A 15,805-nucleotide genomic window follows, 5' to 3' on the forward strand; every position below is an offset into this window, starting at 1 on the left:
ATATAGTACTGCGTAATTAGAGATCTACATAAGCAATGATAACACTGTAATTACAGATCTACATATACAAATATAATACTGTGTAATTACATACATACATATGCAAACATAACACTGTGTAATTACCAGAAATAAAGCTGTGCTGACATTACATTGATGTATCCTTTAAAAAAAAAAAAAATATATATATATATATATATATATATATATATATATATATATATATATATATATATATAAAATATCTGTTGTCATGTGGTTGTTATGTGTTGTTATGTAGCTATATGTAGCTTTCCATCAGCGTTGTTGATGCGTTGTAGATACCTAGTGTTGTTGTAGTGTTACAATATTGTTACATTGTTCCAAGAACTGGAATAGAACAAAACAAAGACATGAAACTGGTTACCAAGGAGACTGTGATGCTAGTGGAGAGGAGGCGTTATAGTACCCACGACCCCCCCCCCCCCCCACCCAACGCGCCGTCCCCGAAGTGTGAAAAAACAAAAAAAAGGACTAGGAACAAACAGGAATGGAAAAGGCAGGAACAGAGAAACCAGGAACAGCAGGAGACACAGGGACAGAACGTGGACCAGCAGGAGACACAGGGACAGAACATGGATCAGTAAGAGACACAGGGACAGAACGTGGACTAGCAGGAGACACAGGGACAGAACATGGATCAGTAAGAGACACAGGGACAGAACGTGGACCAGCAGGAGACAGGAACAGAAGACTAAACCACAGACAGGGACAGAAGACCAAACCACGGACACAGCGCCAGAGAATTTCACCAGCTTGGTGACATTGGGACATAGCTACCTCGAACTACTTAGATCTTTGTCCCAACAGAACGGCTAGATGCTGGAGTCTTGCTTCAACTGGTCATTCTGTAATGGCATGATGGAGAGGCAAGCACTAACGTAAAACAAACCCCAACACAACTAGGAAACACAGACAGAGTGTTCAGTCAAGAGTACATCACAGGATAACAAAGCCCAGCGACGAGGAAGGGAGCCATGGAGCTTATATACAGACTAACAAGGAAAAACCAGGAACAGGTCAAAATAAAAAGGGGTGGAGACTAGAAATGAGGAAACACAACAACAGGAAGCAAAGCAAAACAACACGTTGAACAGGAAACCATATTAACATAACTCTAAACAGAGGGGAACTGTGACAGTGTTAAACTAACAGTGCCTGTTCTGTCGTTACTGCGTAATAAAATATTTTGGAAATTAACTGTAATTTTCAGATCCATTTGTTATATCTATCGTACATTTAACCATCATTTCCCACATCAGGCCTAAAATTGTTTCATATTCATATCGTTATCGTGGTATTTAGCAGAAATACCAAGGTGTCATTTTTGTCTATATCGTAGAGCCCTAGTTCAGTCCTAGTTCTTTAGGAATTTCAAGTTCGAAGTTTCAAGTTTGGTTTATTTGTCACATACATAGTCATACACAGTATAAATCGCAGTGAAATGGTTTGAGAGTGCTCTGTCCAAACTGAGGGAAAAAAAACAGGGGTATATAAGGAAATATATATCTATATATATCTATATCTATATCTATATATATATATATATATATATATATATATATATATATATATATATACATACAAAAATATATATAACAGTGTATGTACAATATATGTATAATATGTTTATATACACAATGTACAATGTATATATGGATATGTGGATGTATGTATGTATGAATTTGCTGTAGGGTCCAGTCTGCTTTATAATGACTGCACGTATGGTGCTATTGTGCTCTGAACAACAATGTTTATTTTAAATAAATGATCCATTTTTATTTCTCCCAAACAGCCTGTGATAATTTTGTGGTGTTCCTGGTTTTACAGGTGAGGACTTCTACGAAGTATCTCCTTACGAACCTCTTCCCCCTGTCCGTCACGCTGATGCCTTCCGACTGGCGTCCATCATCGCTGGTAAATGTTTTATATAATTACATACGTGTTATGGGGGTTGGGATATGTCACTAGATCACATTAATTACATGCACGCATGCAAGCACACACACACGCACACACACACACACACACACGCACACTGTGGCAGCGGTAGCTCAGTGATTCAGGTGCTGGACTTGTAAATGGAAGGTTGCTGGTTCAAGTTGCCACTGTTGGGCCCCTGAGCAAGACCCTTAACCCTCAATTGCTCAAGTTGTACTCTGTCATAACTGTAAGTTGCTTTGGTTAAAACTGTCAGCTAAATGCCATAAATGTGTTGTTTGTTGCGCCTACATACACTTTCCTTTTAGACTGTTTTCTCTTTCTCTGTAATCTCTCCAGTAATGTGCAAAGTTCTTCTGTGGGAAAGGAGCCTGCAAAAGGACAAAACTAAAAGAAAAATTGATGTTTTTGCAGTTGTGTGTGCCACAATAGGGAAATGTAGTCCAATCATGCATGCTGAACTTATAAAAGTTCAGAACGTATAAAACAACAAATCTGAATAATTGGAAATATGAAACAACAAATGGACAATATATAAAGTTCTTATAAACAATAACTGGGAGAATTCACATAAATAAGTGTTGTTTGTAGTGTTGTTATTGTTAATAAATCTTTTCTTTTTAACTGTTACACACTGAATTCACAGGTGATCTGGCAGCCAGTCAACACCATTTGACGTATTATCAGCATTAATGTGGAATTCCCAATCACTGTCCTTTCTCACTATTTTACAGCAGGTTGGCCCACATGACCTCTCAGAGGGATTCAACCTCAGTCAGCTATCACAATGCTAATATTATTACTGTCTGATCCAACGGCCATCAGGTGTGTGCAGAAACTGCTCATTTGAGCATGCAGGAGTGACGTGTTTTTAGTGGTATATGTACATCCCAGGGTTTAGGCAATGGTGGAACAGAAAGGCACAGAGAGAGATCATTATAAACATGGGAGTTTAGTAGGCGACCCAGTCCCTCACACTCTGAGCACACAGAACATTTACTTTCATTCTGTGCTCACAGAGCAGGCGGTGATATAACAGAGAGGTCCCCAGCTGCACTGAGGTCACTCTCCACACCTCTTCCTCTGGAGCTGCCCTTCACCACACCTCTCCCTCTGGAGCTGCCCTTCACCACACCCTCCCTCCTGTCACTTTACTGCACAACAGCACCTTTGAGCTGATGATTCAACAGGGCAGTGCTGTTGAGAGTACACATGACCTGATTCGAATTTTTATCCTGAAATAATGGTTTGAAAACTGGACCAGAGTCAAAGTGAAGGGAGACTACAGCGTCTCACTATAGTGTAGTCATGTACTTGCACAAGAGTTATGCCCAGCCTTCCTGCCTCGTTAGTGCACTTTGTTAGCACTAGAATAAAAGTTTTTAGGCTAACCCAGCTGAGTGTAGTACACCCCCCTACTGTGAGGTGATTAGTCCTGTTGTCTGGGTGATGACACACAAATGACCCCCACATCCAATGAAAGCTGTACAGTCCTAAAAATAACCAACAGGATGCCTGCAAGGCAAGTTTATCTATACATTACGTCTCACACACAGTGTCAAGAGTTTCAGTACACGTACATGTTGCACCAAACTGGTAGCACACCAGCTTAGATGAATTGCTATGGTGGCTAAGAAATCTTTGGTTTGAATCCTGCCTGTACAAAACGTTTTTTGTTGTTATTATAAAATAATGTTTTATTGTCTTCAAAAAACACATATATTCACTTTTGCATGACTAAAAGAGACTGTTCTGCAGAAAAAGGTGTCATGTGAGATATCTACTAATAACACATATCAAAATGCTGTTGTAATATTATTTTACACACACACACACACACACACACACCATTATTTAGTATTTATATAGAAATATATTTGCTATATTTAGAGAGATGGTGAGTTTTTGTGACTACAGTATATATACAGTCACAGCCAGGGAATGCAAGGCTGCTTTCCAAATGCACAATACAGCTATAGCCTCAAAATGTCTCTGTCACACATTTACATAATAAACACAGTCTGCAAACATAATGACCACTGTCTGATAACATAGTAAACACTGTCTGATAACAAAAACTATCTGATTGTACATTGATGGTTGGCAAGGAGGAGTGATGTCCTCAGGATTGAGAAATTTCAGTCAGGTGTTACTAGTATGTCATTTTTTTGTGTGGGCATTTGTGTCATCTGGTTGGACAGCGGGTATCGCAGTCAGCGGGTATCATGGGCTCTGTGGGTAGTGCCACGGGTAGAGTTAGGGTTAGGCTTTGGCTTAGTGCCTGCGGGTAGTGCCACGGGCTCTGTCTTGTGCAGGCTGCATATACCACCCAACATCAGGACAGTTTAATGGTGATTTCCGGAGAGGAGGAAATACATCCACATGTGTATGCAATTGTTCATGTTCTTCTCAGCCATGAAGAGACAGACTGTTATGAGAGGACAGAGAAAATGTGTCTGTCTAGATGAATCATTTTATGACATCACACAGACTCCTTTCAGGATTTATTTCTGGCTTACATAGAGATGTCATTACTACAGTAATTTCTCTTTTTTTCAAACCATCCCCTCTCTCTCTCTTTCTTTCATTTTCTCATTTTTAAGTCCTTTTTTCAAAGTAAATCTGTGCATCTCAGGAAAAGAAAATGTCTACTAGGCAAAGATATGGAAGACAAAGCCATTATTTTAATAAAACAGCACACAAGAACATGTAATGGCATATGTAGTGTATGGAGAAACTGTTCTCCATCGGTTTTAAGAGGGGATAAACTCAGTGGATGCCCAGTGACCCAACCTGCTCATGCTCCAGGTGTAAATGAAAGAGTCTGTGGACTCACATGGTAAATAATAACCACCTTGCACTGAGCCTGTTTCTGGGAGGGGTGTACCTGGGTCAGACTGGGCAGACTAGGCCATACTAGTTAAATAGAGAGAAAGCACACAGCTATTCCAGGCACATATGGAAGCCATACATATAAACATTCAGCACACACATACACACACACATACATGCACACATAGATGTATATATTGTATTTAAATTGTTCTGAATCCTATAACAGTACTATAAAAATACTGAAAAGCTAGTTAAACGCATTACTGTAGATGTTTTGCCAATTGTTACCTTCATTCTATATACTTCAATTAAAGCAGCACCAGACATTACTATTTAAAGACTCTGGCCCATGGATTCAACAAGAAATTTAGGCAGAGGCAGAAAATGTCTTAAACTGAATAGTTCACAAGAGTCCACAAGCTCAGAAACCTCATACAAGGATCCCCACTGACCTCTATTCGTCATTCTCTCTCTCTTCACTGCCTCTCCCTCTGTCACTGTCTTTCTGACTTTCCCTCCCTAGCACCACTCTTCTTTCCCTCTTTCTCTCTGTCTCTCTCACTCCCTATCTTTCTCCCTCTCTCTCTCTCCCTCTTTCTCTATTTCTCTCTCTCCAGTCATGGAAAGGAACAGCATCTCTTCGGTTTTACTGTAATCAGTGTTCTGGGTGCTGGGTGTCATTTCCGTTGCTGTCTGTTGTTGGCTGGATCTGCGCTAACCCCCTTTAATGTCCCATATGGGTTACTATATGGGCAGATGTGAAATTCATGACTCCACTGTTGTCAGTGTGTTCCCCTCCTCCCTGGTGTGGGCAGGAATGTAATGAGCCTTTGTTTACCTCATAGGTTCCTAATCAGTGTGTAGTCAGCAGTATTCAGACAAGCCTGGCTTATGGCCACTGAAAACTACACAAGGCATTATTTTCATAACTTCCACAGCGTGTGTGTGTGTGTGTGTGTGTGTGAGAGAGAGAAAAAGAGAGAGAGAGAGAGAGACTTAGAGTGTGTGATTGTGTGTGTTTGTACTTAAGCATATGCAAAAATGATTCAAGCATGTGTTCAAGCATGTGCAGATGTAACAGTGAGCGGTAAGGAGGCAGGCATGTGCATAGAAGAGCAAGATTTATTAGGGGCAAATCCAGAGTTGTAGTCGTTAGAGTAGTCCAGGGTCAGTTTACCTATATGGAGATTACTGGGATACATGATAAACAAAAAACACACTAAGGCAAACAAGGGAAGCAGGCTATAACAAAGATGCTAGGAAGAACTCAGACTACGAAAGACAAAGGCTTTCAAAAAAATACATACATCCAATACTATGAACCTCAATACAACCAATGAACAGCAAAAACAAAGGGAACCAGGCAGGGTTTAAATACATGAACTTCACAAGACTAGAAACGAGGAACAGGTGAAAGTGATGGGCGTGGAAACCAAACGAGGAGTGGAGAAAACAAAACTAAGTACTGGAACCAAAATCACACACAACAGGGAAACCATGAAAGCAAGGAGGGACCAACCATGACAGCAGAAATGATTCTCAGTTCTTGTTTGCCTTTATAGTAACCCCTAAAGACAAACATGAGACAGAACAGTTGTAAAAACTAATATTCTGAAATGAAAGGCTGTGAGTTCTTCTTCTTCTTCTTCTTCTTCTTCTTCTTCTTCTTCTTCTTCTTCTTCTTCTTATTATTATTATTATTATTATTATTATTATTATTCTTCTTCTTCTTCTTCTTCTTCAATATTGTTATTTTATTGCCATAAGCAGTGGTAGCCTAGTGGTCAAGGTGCTTACCTGGTACACAGAAGGTTGCCCTGTCAAGTCACTCAATTACTCAAGCCGTAATCAGAATTGTAAATTGCTTTGGATAAAAGTGTCAGCTGAATGCTCTTTCAAACTGGTTTGATGCTGACAAATTTCATGGTCACAAACTAATTTATCCAGTAAATTAGTTTACTTGTGTCTTCAAAAATTCTGGTATTGACCTTATAAAAGTGAGATTTTCACTGATCAATTTGTATTATCAGTAGGAGTTGATCCATACAGGTGCAGTGTGCAGAGGGTGTTTACCACCAGCTCATCAAAGGGCTTACGCTTCCCGGTTGATCGTCGTGGAGACATTTAGATGGCCTTAGGCATGCAGACACCATTATGACACCTGTCTATGGCTTCTATAAGCCAAAATTACTAATTAAAGTTCAGAAGAGGCACATCAGTGGAAATTCTCAAATGCTGAAAGTGTTGATTTCACAATAACCCCTCACAGTGCAAGTCCTACCTGATCTCATGGGATGTATGTACCTCTGAGCACTTTTTTTGCGGAACCACAAATACGTACCTGTCACGTTTGCCCCTCTCTAGTGTCACAGTTCCTATGGCAAAGCTACCTGTTTGTTTACTTCCTGGTTTTGTTTACTCATGCTTCCTTATTTTGGTTTCATTCAGTTTCACCCTGTTTGTTTGTATCTCCACCTTTGATTATGTTCACCTGTGTCTTGATACTCCTGATCTGTCCTACTATATAAGCCCTACATGTTTCAGTCAATCTTTGCAAAGTCAACCTGTCTTACGTTACTGAGCCATTGGTTGTCGTTGTGTGTTTCTCCTGGTTTATCAGAATTCTGTCTGTCTTTGGATTTCCCTCGTTGCTTGTTCCCTGTCTGTTTTGTTTGCCTTGTGGATTGCTCTGTGGATTACAACCTTTGTATGTATGTGGACTATGTTTTTGGACTACCCTTGTTCTCTATTAAACTGCATCCGCTATACTGCATTCAACTCCATCTCTGTTCATGCCCAGAACCTGACAGCTATGTTGGCTGTTTTGTAAAGGTTCACTGGGGCGCTAAAGAGAAGCTCAGTTCAGACTTTCATGCCACTAACTGGCCTATAATTATGGTGGTATGTGGGTTTAAATGGTCAGTAGTTGATCTTATGGTAAATATAATCATTTTTCCATTATTCTTTTAAAGGTACATCATCTTGAAGGTGTCAATTGTCAGAAGGTGTCAATTATTCATTTTAATGAATAAATGTAGTTGTTTATATAGTTTGGTGGATAAAGCAGATAATGTACTTGATGATTACACATAAATCTTTTAGTTGGAGAAATTGTAGGGCGGGAGAGGCTGCATATCTGTACATAGCTAGCTAACTGAGGTGCCATGTTACAGGTGCCATTAGCTAACTGATGCTATGTTAGAGGTGCCATTAGCTAACTGATGCTATGTTAGAGGTGCCATTGGCTAACTGATGCTATGTTAGAGGTGCCATTAGTTAATTGATGCTATGTTAGAGGTGCCATTAGCAAACTGATGCTATGTTAGAGGTGCCATTAACTAACTGCTTTGTCCACTTATGAACTGACAGGCATCATGGGATGCTCCAAATTACTCAACATTTTATCATTAAAATAACACTGATCATTAACATCTTTAAGACAATATAGCTTTAAAAAAACAAAACATTATTATGTCAGCCACAGTCAGTTTCTTTTTGTGAAGCTCTTACTGCAGTTTTCTCCCAGTCTTAGTCGTCTCCAGCTAGATGACTAATTCAGGAAGGCGGGGGTGGGAGCCTCAGGGGATTGAACCGGCGATCAACCCAAGTCACGGCGAGCGCTTAGACCACACGGAGCCCCGATAGCAGCCACTTTGGTGGCAAAATGAAAGTCTAAACTGAGCTTCTCTTTAGTTTCCACAGTGAACCATTGGTCCTCAAAAGTGCAGAAAACATAGCTGACGGTATTTGTGTTTCTGCAAAAATAAGTGCTCATAGGTATGTATATCCCATGAGACTAGGTAGGTCAGACCAGGTAGGTGAGGCCAGGTAGGTGAAGCCAGGTGGGAAAATCCTCTGCCCTATGTACAAAGTATTCTATCACCTCTCCTTGTAACAGAATTTATTTACACATTATTTTTCCATTGATTTAGCATAAACAGCCTTTTATTCAGTAGTAATTATTAAGCTGTAAGGGGAGAAACTCCCTCCACAGGGGTCTGAGAAGCCATCTGCTCAGAGTTAAGACAACACCCAGAAGGGTTTATTAGAGTCTCCCCCTCTTCTCTCTCTTTCTCTCTTTCTCTCTCTCTCTCTCTCTCTCTCTCTCTCCTCTCTCACTTCCTCTGTATTCTGTAGTGTTCTGCTGACCTTCACAAACTTCCTCCAGATGCTGCTTCACTTCTGCAGCTGCTGACTGTGTGAAAGCGCTATAGTCTTCCAGCCCACTGCTGGTTCATTCATTACCACAGATGGGAGGACCGGCCTAAACACTCAGACAGCGGCATTGTTATTTCAGTGACCAGACTCGTGGAGACTTTGATTTGAATCCTCAAAAATGTAGGCTGTGTAAAGAAGTATTGTAGTGCAGTGTAGTGCAGCAGTGTGGAACAGTGTAGAGCAGCAGTGTGGAATAGTGTAGGAGTGTAGAGAATCAGTGTAGAACAGTATAGATGTGTAGCGCAGCAGTATGTAACAGTGTAGAAGTGTAGAGCAGCAGTGTAGAACCATGTAGGATTGTAGAGCAGCAGTGTAGAACAGTGTAGAGCAGCAGTATGTAACAATGTAGGAGTGTAGAGCAGCAGTGTAGAACAGTGTAGAGCAGCAGTGTGGAACAGTGTAGAAGTGTTGAGCAGCAATGTAGAACAGTGTAGAAATGTAAAGCAGCAGTGTAGAACAGAAGAGTAGAACAGTGTGGGAGTGTAGAGCAGCAATGTGGAACAATGTAGGTCAGCAGTGTGGAACAGTGTAGAGCAGCAATGTGGAACAGTGTAGAAGTGTTGAGCAGCAGTGTAGAACAGTGTAGAAGTGTAGAGCAGCAGTGTAGAGCAGCAGAGTAGAACAGTATGGGAGTGTAGAGCAGCAGTGTAGAACAGTGTAGATCAGCAGTGTGGAACAGTGTAGAGCAGCAATGTGGAACAGTGTAGAAGAGTAGAGCAGCAGTGTAGAACAGTGTAGGAGTGTAGAACAGCAGTGTGAAACAGTGTAGGGTAGCAGTGTAGAACAATGTAGAAGTGTAGAGCAGCTTCACTGTATAGTAATTTTGTTCTGTGCTGGTTTTAATTCATGTAGAATGGCATTGCCATAATAAACCTTCTTCTTAATGCAATTCTCTCTCTGTTTCTCTCTGTGTTTGTCTCTTTATTTCTCTGACTCTCTCTCTCTTTTTCTCTCTCTCTCATCCCCCTCTCTCTCTGTCTCTGTATCTGTCTTTCTCTCCTGTGCAGGTATGCATGCTGGATCAGGTAAGAGTCAGCCTCACTGCCTGGACCCCAGTCGTACCTGCAACCCATGTCTGGATGCCACTAAGGCCTGCAATCTGAATGACAACTGCAAGAGGCAGCGCTCCAATTACATTACCACGTGCACACGGAGCCAAGCCCAGGTCCAGCAGAGCTCCCAGCTACTGGAGAGCTGCAGCCGAAAACGCTGCCACAAGGCCCTGCGACAGTTCCTGGAACGCGTGGAGTCCCAGTACACCTACGGCCTGCTGTTCTGCTCCTGCAGGGACCAGGCCTGTGCCGAGCGGAGAAGGCAGACCATTGTACCGCGCTGCGCCTATGAGGACAAGGTGAAACCCAACTGCTTACAACTTCGCCAAATCTGCCGTCAGGACCCCCTTTGCAGGTAAACACAGACGGACAGACAGACAGGACCCCTTAGTCAGGTAAACACAGAGAGAGACAGACAGACAGGACCCCCTTGGCAGGTAAACACAAAGACAGACAGACAGACAGGACCCCCTAGTCAGGTAAACACAGAGAGAGTCAGACAGAACTCAGTGTACATGTAAACATACAAATGAACATACACACAGAGATGGAGAGAAAGAAATAATGTAACAGACATACAGCAATAAGGCTGGGATGTGTATGTGTGTGCTACATGTATGACAGACAGATGAGTGTAAAAGTGTGTGTGTGTGTGTGTGTGTGTGTGTGTGTGTGGGTGGGTGTGATTGAGTGCATGTGAATGAGAGAGATAGTTGAGTGTAAATGTTTCTGTAAGTAAGACCTCCTCCACCTGTCGGCACTGCGGTGCTCATGAGTCTGGCCAGGCGAGTAATTGGTGAGTGTGTGAGGAGTCTTGCATTAGTAGCAGCAGAGACTGGCTGCTTAACAGGACAGAACAGTGTTCAATGAGGCTGAACTGTACATTAGTGCATCACTTTCACTGGCCTGCACTGTGATTTACCTGCCACCCAGGTTGTTAAAGCCTGCATGCCTTCCTGTGAATAGGTGCTTCATGTGCAGCTGTGTTAGCAGCAGCTAATGAATCAGGCCTGGGAAGAAAGAGCAGCTTTGCCATCACTACATCTCAGCCTGCAGGACTTCCATGGTTTGTGCTGACGTCTTCCTTTTGTTGTAGTGCAGGTATGTAAATGAGGTTCCTCTGGACAACTTCAGACTGATGTCCATAGGAAGGAGGGACCTCATATGTCCATCACTCTTGCCTTTTACTACAACAGAATACTAATGGATTATTACTGATAGATACAGTGGTGTGGAGGGGTCTTTATGTGGTCGGGATTATTACTGATAAATACAGTGGTGTAGAGGGGTCTTTATGGGGTGGGGATTATTACTGATAGATACAGTGGTGTGGAGGGGTCTTTATGTGGTCGGGATTATTACTGATAAATACAGTGGTGTAGAGGGGTCTTTATGGGGTGGGGATTATTACTGATGGATACAGTGGTGTAGAGAGGTCTTTATGGGGTGGGGATTATTACTGATGGATACAGTGGTGTAGAGGGGTCTTTATGGGGTGGGGATTATTACTGATGGATACAGTGTTGTAGAGGGGTCTTTATGGGGTGGGGATTATTACTGATGGATACAGTGGTGTAGAGGGGTCTTTATGGGGTGGGGATTATTACTGATGGATACAGTGGTGTAGAGGGGTCTTTATGGGATGGGGATTATTACTGATAGATACAGTGGTGCATAGTGTAATCTAACCCTAGTTTAGATTGCAAGCAGTGAATTAGGATTCTGTGACACATGCAGGCAGTTCTGGCTCTGAGTGTCACTGTCTGCATAAGGATCTGTCTGTTTAACACTGATATGATACTTGTTGCCTTTATGAGGAGAAATAATCTAATTAAACCAGCATGGAGTGCAAACACAAGATAAGAAAATCATTTAGGCATTTATGAAAGAAAGATTGTACTTGGATTTGGTCAAAGCAACAAAGCATTTAACGAGGGTGACAAGTCAGGGGGCGCTGGCCAGCTACTGGGGCGGTTTAATCAGAGGAGATAAGAGAACACTTTAATGCATTAATGCAGGATTTACGTTCCTTTTAAGGCCAGTGGCAAATACATTTGATTTGGATTTCTGTTATTTCGAAAGCGTCTAATATTTGATTTTGATATGATACACTATTCTCTATGAACCTCATTTTCAGTATTGTGTATACAAGTGTATGTGTGGTGGAAAAGACAGAGAAACAGAAAGGTATTGTTATTGTGATTATTTTTCTTGAGTAAATTGTTCTGCAGTGTAAAACATTTCTTCACTATGCTCTGACATATGTGTACTTACATTATTATCATGCGATTATCATGCCAATAATGGACTGATACTAATTGACAAAAACAGAGAGAGTGTCATGAGACAGAAATTTCTGTATTGTCCTGATGGTCTCAGTGACGAGAGGGTTAGGAATGGTGTGTGTGTGTGTGTGTGTGCATATTTTGTGTGTGTGTGTGTGTGTGTGTGTGTGTGTGTGTGTGTGTGTTTGTGGCTACGCATGTATAGTCAAATTTTTCACTCTAGTGTTAGGGTAGGGGGTGACCCATGACCCCAAGGTTGGGGCAAGAGGTTACCCATGACCCTAGTGTTGGGGTGGGAGATTGGGAGACACTGGGGAGATTATTGGATTTACACCGGGGAGATTACTGGACACTGGGGAGATTATAACTATTCAGTGTTAGCACTGCTGTCATGAACTGTGAACTAATGGTTATATAATTTGGCCAAATGTTTGTTCAAACAATTTAATAATCTGATATTTATTCAGTGCAATACATTTCTGAGCTTGCATCTTTTTTGACCAGTAAAATATTGTATAAGCAGACATAAAAAAACTAGATATTTCATATATAATTATCTACATCCATTTTAAATTTAATTATTAAGCTCTGGAAGAATTCATCTGTCACATAATTATCTATTGCAAAGCAAAGTCCGTGTGCAGTTATCATTAGTGTAACATTTTAATATTACAAAAACAAAGCAGTTGTAAAGATTTATGAACATACTGAACAAACAACAGCTGTGGGAGTGACTTCTCAGCAGCTGCAATATATCTTTTCCAGGATTATATATATATATATATATATATATATATATATATATATATATATATATAATAATTATTATTATTATTATTATTATTATTATTACTACTATTATTGTTGTTTGTTGTTGTTCTTATTTGTTTTATTTTTTTTATGTGATACAGAAAGTTCACAAACACCTAGCAACTTACTCTGCCCTCGTGTCATGGAATTTGAAATGGATAATAAATTCCAGATGTCATGGTCTGGTCTGTCTTTTGAGATTATCTCTACATTGATCATATCAGTGAACCAGCCCTGTGAGACCCCAGCGCAGTGATTATGATGGCTGACCTCATCCAGTTTGTTATTACTGCAGTGATTGGAAAAAACTCAGCCCTGTCACTCTCGGTTCAGAGCTCTCTGCTTCATACAGAGGGTATTTTGCTTTTGAAAAATGTCCCTTGCAGGCCAACCAGATCAACCAGTTCTTTATTGTTAGTTTTAGGGGTTGTGTGACCATCAACAGAAGCCTTATGACATTAAAAAGTTGTGTAAGCTGAAGCTTGTGTCTAACACCAACCATAACCATCACCTCCAATGTGCAATGGTACTTCACTTTGGTCTGCAAGTTCTACATGTTATATCCTTAAAAATGAAAGAAATACAGAAACAAAGGAAGAAAGGATCCAGTTTATAGTCACAAATCTATTTGAGTGACGCACATTGTCCACAAGCACCCATGTGCTAGGTACAGATTATTTTCCAAAGCTAAATGACTGTGTGCCATGCTGTAATCTTCTAATGCCAAATAAGATTGAGTTCATTAAATAGCAGTCTACATAAAAACCAAAAGTAGGCTAAATGTCTCAGTGTGAATCTTTGATTCTTTGTGCTGAGCTGATCTACCTGTGGCCCTTATGATGTTGCTGACTGCAGCCCTGGCTGACCTGTAGTAAACCTCCTTCTTCAGGGACTGATGGATGTAAGATGTCAGAAAATGACCTCATGCACCTGTTGATCAAAAGCCTGCCAGCATGACAACACCCACACCATGACACCTCCACGCCAGTGTTAATGCTGTGTTCACCATGCCACTACCACGCCAGTGTTAATGCTGTGTTCACCATGTCACTACCACGCCAGTGTTAATGCTGTGTTCACTATGCCACTACCATGCCAGTGTTAATGCTGTGTTCACCATGTCACTACCACGCCAGTGTTAATGCTGTGTTCACTATGCCACTACCACGCCATTGTTAATGCTGTGGTAAGAATAGCAGAACATGATTCTTACTAATTAATGGCTAACAGAGTAGAAGTCAGATAAGGTCAGTTACAGTCTCTTGGCATGCACACTTGTGTCTGTAAGGTGTTACTAATTATGTTGCTATGACAGGTGTTACTAATTACATGGCTGGTGAGAGGTGTTACTAATTTCGTGGCTGTGACAGGTGTTACTAATTACATGGCAGGTAAGCATACACCTATGAGGTTCATAAATTTATTGTCTTTTTATTTATTTTTCTGAGGAAGATGGGAGTGTTGTAGTCTAGAACTGAGTATAGACTCAGTATACTCTGAACTCTCTATTTTGGTATTTTGGATCCATGCACTGCTCAGTGTGAGATGAAGTTAAACTCAGGTGTGATGAGATTAAAATAATCTCAGGTTTGGTGAGGTGAAGATAATCTCAGGTACAGTGAGGTGAAGATAATCTCAGGTATGGTGAGATGAAGCTAAACTCACGTGTTGTGAGATTAATATAATCTCAGGTATGGTGAGGTGAAGATAATATCAGGTATAGTGAGATGAAGATAAACTCAGGTGTGGTGAGATTAAAATAATCTCAGGTATAGTGAGGTGAAGATAATCTCAGGTATGGTGAGGTGAACATAAACTCAGGTTTGGTGAGGTGAAGGTAATCTCAGGTGTGGTGAGGTGAAGATAATCTGAGGTATGGTGATATTAAGATAATCTCAGGTATGGTGATGTGAAGATAAAGGTTATTTCCTGGCAGGGTTGCCATCAGGCTGCAGCTGTTATAGCACATGTGGACATACCACACCAGCGTCTGATCTAGGATCAGCTTTTTATGTATGTATGAGAAACTATTACCAAACGAGCATCTGGTCTGGGATCAGATATCCATGTATGTATCAGGAACTATTACCACACCAGCATCTAATGAGGTTTCTCATCTGTGTGTGATGAGATGACCAAAGGTGAGAAGTGACCCAAATAAACATCCCTGAATTAGCCAGCAGGAAATTTTATCCCGCAGTGACATTTTTATTACACAGCGGAGATCTCAGTGCTAGCTTCAGTGAGTACTGGAGAAGGATTTTTCTTTACAAAGACAGAGCATTGTCAGTGCATATATGGGAGAGGACAGAATGTGCATGCGTTTGTTGTTATTACTATAGAGGACCTGCATATTGTCACAAACTTGCATAGTGTAACAGCAAAGAGAACTGAGCAGCCCACGAAGAGCATAAAATACAGAACTGAAATCATGGCTTTAGGATTGTTTACATGGCTGAGTGCAGGAATTTTCAGATGCACTGATCTAAAGTTTTATCTCTGTTATATGTCTAAATCAATGAGGTCTACATTGTAGAGATTTGACTTGGGGAGTTAGGTAGGCTCATGCTAGGTTATAACAGAAGAGTACATTAGAGCAGTATAATCTTAGAGGAATATAATCTT

The 15,805-nt window shown here is 40.9% G+C and overlaps 1 protein-coding gene across 1 annotated transcript in view; it reads left to right on the forward strand.

The window, feature by feature from the left end:
* gfra2a (GDNF family receptor alpha 2a) overlaps positions 1 to 15,805 on the forward strand; it is a 50,464-nt gene that overhangs the window by 17,083 nt on the left and 17,576 nt on the right. The window contains exons 3-4 of the mRNA XM_027022008.2: positions 1,870 to 1,956; positions 10,041 to 10,440. Coding sequence (XP_026877809.2) covers positions 1,870 to 1,956; positions 10,041 to 10,440 — 487 coding nt within the window. The remainder of the gene's footprint in view (positions 1 to 1,869; positions 1,957 to 10,040; positions 10,441 to 15,805) is intronic.

The sequence above is a fragment of the Electrophorus electricus genome, chromosome 18, assembly GCF_013358815.1.
Source record: "Electrophorus electricus isolate fEleEle1 chromosome 18, fEleEle1.pri, whole genome shotgun sequence".
Taxonomy (NCBI): domain Eukaryota; kingdom Metazoa; phylum Chordata; class Actinopteri; order Gymnotiformes; family Gymnotidae; genus Electrophorus; species Electrophorus electricus.